Here is a 12,420-nt window from a genome sequence, read left to right on the forward strand (position 1 = left end):
CACTTCGTTTTGGAAGCAAACTTCCTTCTGATGGCGGCTCCTGTCTTACCCCCTGTGCTCCCGGTTGCAGCTCTGGGGTTCACCCGGGCTGGCTGCACCCAGGCGATACGGACGCGTTCCCCAGGGGAGGCGAGAGCTTGTGACAAGACACAAGGCGCAGCGCGTCCGAACCCCTCGAAGGGGACTAAAGGGGCCGGGGGAAGGGGTCTCAGCTGCCCTCTGTCGCGACATGGGCGCCCGCCTGTCGCCGGCTGCCTGCCGCCTCTGGCGGGCGCCTCTCCCCCCCCGGCCCCCACCGGGCCTGGGAGCTGCCGTGCTGCTATTTTCGCCCGGGTTGGCTGCGGCGGGAGGAGAGAGGCGGTGAGCGGCAGGCGCTGGGTGCTCGGCCCGACCTCTCACGCCTCCTCCCCTCCGGACCGCCGGCAGGTAGGGGCGGTGCAGGGCGGGAAGCCCGAGGCGGGGCAGACAGCAACAAGAGGCGGCAAGCAGTCAGTCCACTGGCCCGGTTCCGCTGCGGTGCCCTGAGGTGGTGCTGTGGCCTCCCCGGCCCGGAGACCGTTATCGGCTCCCTGCCCCGCTCGGCGGGAAGTGGTGACAGCCCGGGGCCGCTGCCCGCCGAAGGCACTTCAGGCAGCGAGCACACCCTGTGAGGCGGCGGTAAGCGGCGTGTGGGGGGGGCGTTCAGCCGCTGCTCCCAAGCTCCTTGCTCCCTGTTCCCAGCTCCCTGTTCCCAGCTCCCTGTTCCCAGCTCCCTGCTCCCTGCTCCCAGCTCCCTCTTCCAGCTCCCTGCTCCCAGCTCTTAGGTCCAGGCCTGGTGGGGGGCGGCCGTGGGCCGTGGCGCGGTGGGGGCCGCCATGCCCCTGCTGCCGGTGGGCCCAGGGGAGCAGCCCTGGCGGGGCCATCCCGCCTGTTGGGAGGGAGGGAAGAAGGAAGAGCGGCTTTTAGTGAAAGTTGAGGAGAGTGATTGCCTCCCCCCCGTCTCTTCCTCGCTGGGCTAAAGGGTCGGGTCCGGGTGCCCTACCCGGGCTCTGAGTTGGCCGAGAGGAAACGGCTGCGAGGCGGGTCCGGCCCGGGGCTCCGCTCCGTGCCCGCGGCGTGGGGTAGGGAGGGCTCCTGCCCCCCATCGTTCGGGTGAAGTCGCAGCACTTGCTCTGGAGAGAGGATTTCTGAGGGGCGGCGGGACAGGACGGGGCGGCCGGAGCGGAGTGGGGACGCCGATGTCTCGCTTCTCGGCATGCAAGGTCCTGGAAGACCTGGTGTCTTGTCAGAATTACCAAAAGACTTGCTCAGCTTTAATCTGAGATGGACGTGGGGCCACAGTCTGCTTTTAATTCTTTTCCTCATTCTTACCGGCCCCTTCCTTACCCATCGATGCAAAACTCCTTCCACAACTCGCTGCTCCTCACAGCAGCACAGCCGCTCTCCTTAGGGGGGGGCAACACTTAACACCTTTCCTGCAGCAGCACTCTTCTAGTTTCACCTTAAAATCCCCCACATACTGGCAGTATTTCTACGGTCCTTTCAATACGTGTGCTAAATTAACAAGGGAATGATCCCTTGAAACCGCATTCATGAAAAGTATGAAGCAAACGTGGTTGTTTATGCTGTAGTTTGCAAGGACTGAGACCTTTATATGCTTTGTTGTATTTGGGAGAGAGGCTGCTATGGCAGATCTGCTGTAGGAAGCCTTAGCAGTGCAGATGGTGGGATTTGTGCCTGCCGTTAAGCCCAGAGATTGAACGGAATGTTGTTCGTCAAAATTAATAATAATATACATCCCATGAAGAGCAAATGAATATGAGCTGATGAACATGATTGTACTTCAAAAACTTTAACAGGCTGAAGTGGAAATGTGTCACAGCTTGTTTTATAGAAATGCTGGAAGTCATAGGTAATATGCAAAGGTAGAATTGCTTGTAGGTGAGAAAAATGACAGTCTGGAAAGAATGTGAAACGCATGTGAAACTTGACAATTTTTTTACTTTTTAATTTGGTTAACTGAAAAGTTGCACGCATGTATTTTGGCTGTAGGTATGCAATTGAATAAAAAGGAATGATTTTCAGAATGTAATTTGCCTAGCAAGCTTTCTTTTATAAACAGAACGGCCTAATATTTTGTTCAGTTCTGTATGAGGCTGATTCAGAAGACATCATCATCATAATTTCTTTGGACTCTATTAAGGAAATAGCAACAGGTATCAAGGGCAGGAACAGTGAACTATTTCCTTCATTTTGTAGTTGATTATAAACTTGTATATTTATAACAAAGAACAATTTACAATTTTGCTGGAATACTTTTTTATTAATAGTCCAATTAAATTTTTCAACCTATTTGAGAAGTGATATAATGCTAGCTGTCAGTAAATATTTTGGGTGTGATTATTACCACGAAGCCAAATTATTTGCTCAGTGTCCATGGTGAAACATTATTCAGGGCCACATCTGAAGCTGCTGGTGGTGTTGAAGAGAATCTTTTAAAAGTCAGCATTTAATGCAAGTATCTGAAAGAAGAATAGAAATTAAAAATAATTTCTGGGTGAATTGATTTCTGTAGTTGCTGTTGACCACAGGAAGCCATAGGTCCAGAGGGAAAGAACAAATAATAAGTAGCTATGAGATAAAAAGAAGATCCTTGTAAGAGAAGGGTGCATTGTGATTCTAAGTGCTAGGTTGAGTTAAATTAGAACTACTTGAAAACTGAGAGAAACATGTGGTATAGTATATGAATCTTATGTACAGAAAACAGGCAAAAAATATTGCTTCAAGCCTCAAGAAAAAAGATAAAGCTTGCAACTAGCTGCCCCATAGGACAATCTAATGATTGTTATGTTGTGATACCAGTGAAGAGAATAACTTCATGCACAGTGATGGAAATATAAAAGAACCTCTTCTCATCAGTGACCATATTGTGACATACCTAATACATATTCTCATCTGTGCTTTTCTATATATCTTGCTAGGTGGATGGAGAAATCTGTCAGCATGAGTGAAGAAAATGTAAATCTCAGTCAAGGAACAGACAGAGAGGGAGAGTAGTGGTATTTAGTTCTGGCTCGTGTTCCTGAGCTCTGGATGTAGGCCAGGTCTCCTCATAATCCTTACGTAGTATGATATTTCTGCTAAAATAATCAGTGGTGAAGTGCAGTCAGTATGAGTGCCTCTGGTTCCATTTGTCCACAGGGTTCAGCACTAATACTGTGCAGGGAAGAGCTGAACTAATTTGTGTTCTTTAAGACCAGATGTTTTTCAGAAGACCTTGCTTTATGGTTGGAAGGTTTGCTTAGCTTCTTGGAGGGGAGAAAGAAAACTCATTTACAGAAAAAGTAACCAGGTGCTCTCGTGTCAGCCTGACGTGGAGTAACTGCACAGTTACCTCTCCGATGAACTGCAAAGGTTGAGGAAGCTGGAGTCTTTCTGTTCAGTAGCTCACAGGTCAAACTCCTCGTTTAGTCATTAATATATGGGAGCTCTAATTGCTCCCTTGCTTGATGAAGGTTCTACTACAGTTCTACTGTAGAACCATCTACTGATGAAGGTTCTACTACTGTGGGTCCCAGCACTTCAACTGCTACCAAAACAGAATAGCTGGAGGAGAGTGAAGGATTGCATAGGGCAGTAGTTAGCCATGTTCTGAGCAAGAGTCTTAAACTTTTGACCACATGTCTGTATTGAATTTAGTCCAATCCAGAAGAAACAACAGAAGGATAATTCTTCACTGCTGTTGTAGTTGCTTTTTTGTTGTGGTTTTTTGTTTGGTTTTGTTTTTTGTTTTTGATTTTGTGTGTGTTCTTTTGGTTTACAACAATCTTGCTCTCTTCTTTGCCTTTTTTCTGTCGTAGTCTGAGTCCATCCCAATCTGCCTAGTTTTTCCTCCAGCTGCCAAGACCTGGTTTCCAGTGTCATGCCCCCTCCCGGGTTAATAAGCTCAGTCTTTGTATCCCATAAGATTCTCCTTCCTGACCTCAAAGCTGACCTGGATCAAATGACAGGCAGAGCCTGTAATTTGTTTTCACTGTGAAGTCTTTCCTCTCTCGAGAGGTGTTTTGAGGAATGCTGTCCTACATGATGCACAGCTGCTTAGGCATGTACCTTCATGCAGGGAGAACCCAGGTTCCAGAATGGCAGAGGTACTAAGTTTTTGTAAGTGGACTCTTCATACTGTCCTGCTATTACCCTGATTTCCTGCTGAAAGTGTCTTTTAGTTTCTAATGATATAAAAAAATGAGAATATAATTTCATTTGGGAGAACAAGAACCTGATACATGGTTTTTGTTTTGTTTTTTTTAAACCATCACATTATCAGATTTTGCTAGTGTAATGTTGCGTGCTTTGTAAGACCACTCCTGCTTGTGAGAAGTGGCTGGGTTAGATCACAGTGAAAGGGAATGCATATATTCCATTTGTGTATCCTTCACGTTTAGTGAGTTGGTCTGGTGTCTCCTAATATAGAAGGTGAGGTTAGATTTATTAGTGTGGTTCGTGTAAATAGCACATGTGGTACACTTGGCCCTGGAGTTTTTATGCTGATGGAGCGAAGAGAGCTAAATCAAAGCAGGTTAAAAAGTGGCAACATTAAGATACATAATACCATGTCTTAGAGGCAGCAAAGCTGTTAGGTGAGGAGTCTCACTCAGCCTCTCCTCAGCTCTGAGTGCAGGGTAGTGGAGGTCGTTCATAAGATGCTGATAGGAGAGATAAAAAGGAGCTGTCTCGGTTTTGTCTGTGAGCACTGGGAGAACAACTGGAGACATTCAGCTTGTGTGCAGAGGAAAACAAAACCTGGCAGTCTGCTCCCAGCCCCGTGCCATGGAGCTGAATGACACTTAGAGCTGTCAAAGGAAGATCAAAGTTTAGGTGGAAGGAAACAAGTGGGTGGCTTTATTTTTATACCTTTTCTATTCTGTCTTGGATTAAAGATGGAATAGTTTGCTTTGAAGAAGCCACTTGTGAGCTTACCAGGCAGACTCTTGGGAGGAAGAATCTTTGAGCCTACTGTACTAATATGGGTGGTAAACAAGTACTGTGGCTGCAGAGCCAAGTTTTGGAGGCAATGAACTGAGTAGTGGCAAACAGAGGTAGCTGAACCTGCCAAAATTCCAATTGATGGAGTCAGGACAGATGGAGTTCAGAGCATGGGCACTCATCAGCTGTGACGTGCTTAATTTAATGTCTCAGAATAGGCTTGTTGAGATGAACAGGGTTATTTTTAGTTCTAAATTAAGCCTACATGTAAATATTTCATAGTCTTGAAGTAAAACCTAGTCCTTGGTGTAAACTTAAAGGACATTCACACCAGCAGCCTGAAACTGGTATAATTTGTGGTAGGATTTGTATGTAAATCAAGAGAAGAATGTCAAGAGGAGGAAACAAAAGAATGGAAAAGGGAGATGGAACACACAGGACAGTAACATCCATAATGATACAGGTTAGATGAGGAGACCTAATGCTTTTAAATTTGTACTCTGGGAAACTGCATTTTTAGATTCTGCTAATGTTAGGGGGAAAACCTAGCATTCTGACTTCTAGTTTTGATTTAAAACTAATATTTTTTCTTTAGAAATAACAAATACAGACATTGCACTATTTATGTGCAATGCGTTTATGCTGTTAGACTTCGCAAGGTGTTTCTTGGTATTCACCTCTTTTTAATGAAAACAGCTTTACATTTATATTAAATACATTCAATCAGTACAGTGTTTGTTAAATATGACAGTGTCAACCTGCTTGGGTTTTTTTGTTGTTTATTTATTTTTTTTTAATATTTTCCAATACTTAGAGTTAGCATGCAAAATGGTGTATTATATTGTGATATTTAGTCCTACTGGAGACAGCAGTGCCTTGTAGATCAGGGCTAAAAGAACAGGATAGATAGCGGTACCCCAAATAAAACTTCTGTTCCTTGAAAAGTTGATTTAAATGAGGATGACTTCATTGTATTTTTACATGCATTTTATTATTAAATGGCTTTTTTTTTTTCTTTAAAAAAAAAGTTACAAGAAAACACAATTGAGAAATACAGTTTAAAAATATGGAGCTAATGGGTCACCATCACCTGTGCAATCAACTGAGAAGAGTTTTCTTAGGCTCTCTTATCCTGAGATGTATGCCACTAAATAACAAGAACTGTAAAAGCTAAAACCACAACTTTTTGTGGTTTTGAATACACACCATTGTAATAATGAATTAGTCCAATTTTCACTGCAGCTGCTAAACTGTTTTTCATTGTTATAGTTAAGCAGAAAAAGATTTTAATAGTGTGTCAAAGCAGTGACAGTTTTGATTCCAGACAGATGCTAAACTGTAATTCTAATTGTATTATGCAGTCTGTATTGATAAAGTGTAAAATGCTTCCTGAAGCTGCTGTCCCATAAGCTGCATCGCATTCCTGCTGATTTCAAAGACGATTAATTTCATGCTTGGTTGTGAAACAGAAGAAAAAGAGTTGCAGTATAATTGAAACGAGGCATGCAATTCTGGATTTTCATGGCCCTTTTCCCCACACCCCTCATGCACAGACACACACAGAAGCATACAAAAAGGCTTTTAAAATTTTTTCTACAAGTCTAGGAAGCTACTTATGATGATTTCTTCAAATATCAACTTTAAAACCTGCACTATTGCATTTTCTTGCTAAATTGAGTATCTGTGAAACTGGTAATATTGCCACAGCATTCATTTGTCAAAAGATACAAAAGTTCTAAAATCATTATTGTGTGTGGGGAAAAAAAAAAGGTGAGAGGTTAGAAAGGTTAGAAACTCAGCTTGAAAATATTTTTAGAAGGACAAATTAAGGACAAAGTTTAATGAAAAATCATGAGAAAAATACTGCTATTTTTATTATGCTTGTAGATGAACAAAGACAAGAAATACTGTTGCCACAGTAAACAGATGCCATTTATTAAATACTTGTTCAAATATAATTAAAAATATTTTGTAGGGAGTTCTTGGGACTGCTCATGTTGTTTTTTTCTAGGTCTTTTCATGGGAAATTCTCAGAAGGCTGAGGGTAAACTGGTCATGGCATTTAAGCACAGGCAATTATAGACCTGTCAGCTTCTCATCAGTCTCGCAGAAAGTAATGCAACAGCTGAGACCAGGTTCAGTTAATCAGAAGTTAAAACATTGGCATAACAAATGCCAATCTGTGTGTTTTCGTTTCATAGACTATATTTTGCAAAACCAAATTGATAAATGCAATTAAAGGATTTTATTGCTAAAACTACTAGTATGTGGTAGCATGGTAATTGTAGGTGCTGAGTATAAGAGTTGTATGTAACTTGGTTCCATTTGATATTTTAAGAAATGAAAATGATACCATATCAGTGTGCAAAACTTAGGCATTCCTGGATGGCTGGCAGCACTTAAAATGCAGTCGTGAATTGTAAATTATCTGTTTTTTGTTGGGATGCTGTAGGGATTGTTGCTTGTTTCTGCCATCTGACAGGTTTATCAGCAATCAGTCAGTTGATTGCTACTGGCTTTTTCAGATGACAACAATTTCCAGGGTGTTATGTAAGGGAAAAGTCTGGTTCCATGATCACTTAGCAAACTAAACCCAAGGAAAAAACTCCATGTTGATGGACAAATTAAAAATCATCCACCTAAGTACAAGAAAACTAACCTTTTGTGTGTGTTTGTTTCCAAATATGAAGGTGTCTCAGCAAGCACTGACTTCAGCTGTCACAAAGGTCAGAATAGCTCAGCTGAGTTCCTTCTGTGATACTAGGACTGAAATAGGCAATTGTAATCCACGTGTGCTTGCCCATGAAGCAGACAAAGGCTAGGAAAAATGTGCATTTTTTATTTTAGTTACTCATTAGATGCTTTAGCAAGGGTTGTAAAGCATCTTTTAGATCAGGATTGACTTTTTTTTTCCTCTAGACCAATGTGTTTAGTACTCATGTTTGTTGGACCCCCCCAGTGCAGGGAAAAAGTACATGACAGGTCAGGGTTTACAATCAGTATGTCTCTTCTTATGTTAAGCTATTAAATGTTTGTGTTACTGACAGTTCATTTATAGCAAGGTTCCAGCACCTATATAACTCTTTCTTTCCCTTTCAGAACCCTTCTGTTCTTTAATCAAAAGAACCATCCAGATATCATCATTCCATGGAACTGAAATATTGGTGAATTAGTCCAGGGTCCTTAAAGGACTGTAAAATGGAGCCAATAACATTCAAAGCTAAAAAGTACCAAACACCTACTGATTTCTCAGCAAGTTTCAGTCTCCAGCTGGTTGGTTCTCTGCCAGTGCATTCCCTAACCACCATGTCCATGCTGCCTTGGATTGTGGCAGAGATCCAGACACTCAGTACAACGTCTTCCAAAGAAGAACCAAGTGTCAGCCAAATCCGACTCTATGTTTCACCAGCGAGTTTGCGGTGTCAGCCAGACACAGGGGAAATCCAGCAGTGGGATCCTTTGATTTGTTCAACTGTGTTTGAATACAAGCCACAGGATGTCCACAAACTGATTCACAACAGCCATGATCCAAGCTACTTTGCTTGTCTGATAAAGGATGGAGCGGCAGATCAGAGAAATATCTGCTATGTATTCAAAGCTGATGATCAGACAAAAGTAAGTAAAAAGAAAAAAAAACCCACAAAACAAGCAACTGTTGGAATCATACTGCAGAATTTGTTGTTCTCCTACGGTTGTATGTTTTACAGGGTATGATGTAAGTGTGGAAGAGTTGATGCTACTTTTAAAATGGAGTTTCTTTTGTGCTCTTTGCAATTTTTCATTACAGTGTAAGATCTTAAAGTTATGTTCATAATTAGAGACTGGATCTCACTATGATTTACCTACAGGCATCACTTTATTTGATGTTAATGGTCCAGTTGAATTTGAATTCCTCAGTGTATGAATTGAAAGGTGTGTACATCTAGAGGATCAGAATCTGAATTTCAATGTCTTTAAAAAGTCTTTAAAAAGACTTAAAAATACTTTAAAAAGGCTTAAAGTCTTGGCCCTCAAGTCAGTGAGAGTTTTTTTGTTGATGTCATTGGGTCTAGGATTTCACCCTCGAGTCACTGTCAACTTTAATCCTACACCTCTCAAATTTCTGTTTTCCTGAGTTGAGAACTATGTGACTGGGAAGTAGAGCTGTCTGTCTCCTTTCTCAGAACTAGAAGGGGTGGGGTGGAGCAGAGCCTCCACATGCAGCACAAGTCCAACCACAGGACACTGTGGAAACCCCTTCCTAGCTCTGTAATTCCCAGAGCCTGGCACATGGTGTCAGAGAACAGGAGAGAGGCCACAGCCCAGTGGTGTGACTGACACACAGACTTGCTGCTGTGTGGTGTGAGGCAGGAAATGGGGGAATGTAGCTCATACTGAGGTGAGATCTGGCTCAGTCTGCCTTCCCTAGAAGCAAGTTGTGGCCTTGCTGAAAAGGTGGAAGCACTAAAAATAGTCCCTCTCTTCTTTGAGAGTAAGGTGAGACAATTTCTCTCATGAATGAGTAAAGCTAGTAGGATTTGGCACAAAGCTGTTGTGTCCTACTCGGGACAAAGCAGTAAATTTTCCTTCACCTCTTGAGTGTTGACCTTAGTTACAATTTTGGAAGACAGCATCTTGCTACATGCTGCTTGCCTGTCCTATAGAAGGTGTCCTGCTGAAGCACCTTGGAGGTAGCAAAGTTCCAAATCTATGGTCTCAAGCTTAGAGATCAAAACATACGGAAACAGCTTTTGTTAAATCCCCCCAGATAAAAAGGCTGTTCTGGTAAATAAGAAGGCAAATATGTTGTAAATCACAGGCATTCAAGTGAGAAATCCTGTCAAGTTAAAATGTAAAAATTTATAAATGGAACAGAGCAGAAATAAGGAATACTTGCTTCAGGACTTTGCATTGAATAAAAGCTGGTAAATGTATTTTTCTTATGTACTTACTCTTGTGGCATGTGATTTTACAGGACTATGGTTAGTTCACAACACTAATCACCTCTGGTACATTCTCTTTTTTAACAGAAGGTTGACGTACATTTTCTTCATGTTTGATCAACTTTCTAGACATGTTTGAAATGAAAGAGAGCAAAGTAAGTCTCTAGATACATCTGCAGTTGCAGTTGTGTCTACATGTTTTTGGAGACAACACCTGGAAATTTTGGATGCCTATTTTAATTAGGTAGCCCCATATTCACACAGCTATCTGCCCTTTAAAAAGTACCCTCCACTTCAAAAGGAAGTTGAATTCTTGTCTCTTAAATTGCTTTGATTGCAAGGGTTGTTTTGCTTGACTTTTCTGCAAGCTGAGTTCCTAATTAGGAGATAGACATCTAGTCAAGTATTTGTGGACCTATGTTTTAAGAAAAGGATAATGGAAATGCCAAGTGTTCTTATCTTCTTAAGTGAAGCTCTGCCTGTTTTACTGAAATCTGCAAATGATGATTAATTTACTTTTTAAGTTAAGTCCTTTATGCTGTCTAGGGTGTTGTTACTCTGCCCTGGTTACTCTCATGATTTATAAGAAAGACTTAACTATGTTCCCTATTTTACACATATCCAGCTTGAAAGGCAGGAGTGTACTGTATACATTTGTTACAAGTTGAGGGAGTTGTTTTTTAAAAGCTAATGAACTGGGATGAAGCATTTAGCACTATGTTGCCTCAGCTTATATTCAACTTCAGAAGAAACGAGTTTTAAAAACTGAGTCTTTGAAGCCTGTGTGACTCAGCAGACTTCTGTGCTGTCATTATTACTACTGATGACTTTTTCCTATTTACATCATCTGTAGAAGAGCCCAGAGTAGTCCAGATAGCTTTAATCACAGAGTTTATATGGTCATAACAACTCTTCACTCAATCCGAACTTTTGTGACAATTGCACTTCTTCTATGTTTATTTGGGAAAAAAAAAAAACAACAAAAAAACCCCAAACACAAAACCAACCAAAATTAAACAAAACAAAACAAAAAAAACACCCCAGACACAAAACAAACCAATGCATGGTTACTAATTGTAATAATATTGTTTGTATCTGCATAGATAAATCTGTAGTAGTGCTATATTTGACAAAGAATTCTCAGGTTTGGTCAGGGCTAACTGAGGATTTGAAGTAAAAGGTACTTTGTGTCCTTGGAAATAAGTTCTGAGTATATCCCCACCTTAGGATAAATAGAAGAGGGCAAAAGGATGACTGTGGGAGAAGTAGACTAGGAAGATTAGTATGTTAAGATGAAAGCAGGTGAGTAGAAGATTAAACAGTGAAAGCCTTTGAAGAGGAGGAGAAGTACTTGGAACTTTGTGCAGACAGAGAAATAGCACTGGAGGAAGAAGAAAGTACAGAAACCCAGGGATGGTTAGGCTTGTAGCATCAGGGATGCAGATAGTCTGCAGTCCATTTGCTGTAGTTGTACCCCTTTATATATTCAAACTGAGTGAGAACATATACTTGATTAGTGATATTACTGTTTAATATTAAAGGATTCAATTAATGGAAGGTGATTTTTTTGATGGTAATATTTGGCTGAAGTCTAGAATTAATGGGGATGTGGGGACACATGCGAGGTTTTTCCTGGGTATGAATACAGGGCTGCTAGGTTCATTTTTGCTCCATTACTACCATTTGCACTTTAAAGAAGAAATCAGTAGACAAGTAATTAATACCAAACAATGTCAGGGTTCTTTGCAACGAATTCTTTAGAATTTAAAGAAAAGGCAGTGCCCTCATGTGGCCTTTGTCTTCACTCTGTAGCTCTTGTATGATTTTTCATTTGTGTGACCAAGGCAGCATTCAGCTGACTTTCCCTGCTAGTATAGAAGTAAGTAGGGAAGGGTGCCAGAAGAACTAGTACTTAGTACTAGAAGGACAGGTTTACACAGAAGCCTAGGGAAAGCTTCTCTTATGGATTAGAGTTCCCTTTCTAAGCAGATCTGTCAAGATACATGATCTGGAGTCTTTCTTCCTTCTTCATGTGTATCCTCAGTAAGTTTCCACTACTTAGAGATAGTGGAGTCTTATCTCTTCACTCTTTCTGTGTAGGTTCTGATGAGGCCTCATGAATGAGTAATTTCTGCCTGATGGTGAGGTTGAAGTATTAATGCATATTCTTTGTAGGTGCTCAGGGATGGAGCTTGGATTAATTATATTGCCTGCAGGGAGCTTATGAAGACTGCTGATAGACAGGTCATAGGTGGGGGTGATGCATACTGTGCTGAATAATGGTGGTAGAAGTTGAGGAAAAATTAACTCTCCAGTGAATCTGTTTGCAGGATAGTACCTTCATCATAAGAATTCAGCCTTGTTGAACAGCTTGTCAGAGTGCTTGGATGCTGTAGGAGTGCCATAGCTTAAATGGAAACACACATGCTACCAGCCTGCCTGTCTTTCCAGCAGCCTCTGGTCTGATGTTTGCTTATGTTCTACAAAAAAGTGATGCTATTGACATCATTGTTGTTGTTGAAAGCTATATATATTA

The 12,420-nt window shown here is 41.6% G+C and overlaps 1 protein-coding gene across 5 annotated transcripts in view; it reads left to right on the plus strand.

The window, feature by feature from the left end:
- Positions 1–485: 485 nt before the first annotated feature.
- Positions 486–12,420, plus strand: part of TBC1D1 (TBC1 domain family member 1) — a 92,748-nt gene continuing 80,813 nt past the window's right edge. For 3 of the 5 annotated variants that reach the window (XM_030449558.1, XM_030449561.1, XM_030449562.1), the window contains exons 1-2: positions 486–657; positions 8,062–8,577. In XM_030449558.1, coding sequence (XP_030305418.1) covers positions 8,161–8,577 — 417 coding nt within the window. In that variant the 5' untranslated portion in view covers positions 486–657; positions 8,062–8,160. Of the gene's footprint in view, positions 658–3,946; positions 4,128–5,278; positions 5,426–8,061; positions 8,578–12,420 lie in introns of those variants that run through there. The other 2 variants (XM_030449559.1, XM_030449560.1) reach the window with 2 other exon arrangements.

The sequence above is a fragment of the Calypte anna genome, chromosome 4A (assembly GCF_003957555.1).
Source record: "Calypte anna isolate BGI_N300 chromosome 4A, bCalAnn1_v1.p, whole genome shotgun sequence".
In the NCBI taxonomy this organism is placed as follows: Eukaryota; Metazoa; Chordata; class Aves; order Apodiformes; family Trochilidae; genus Calypte; species Calypte anna.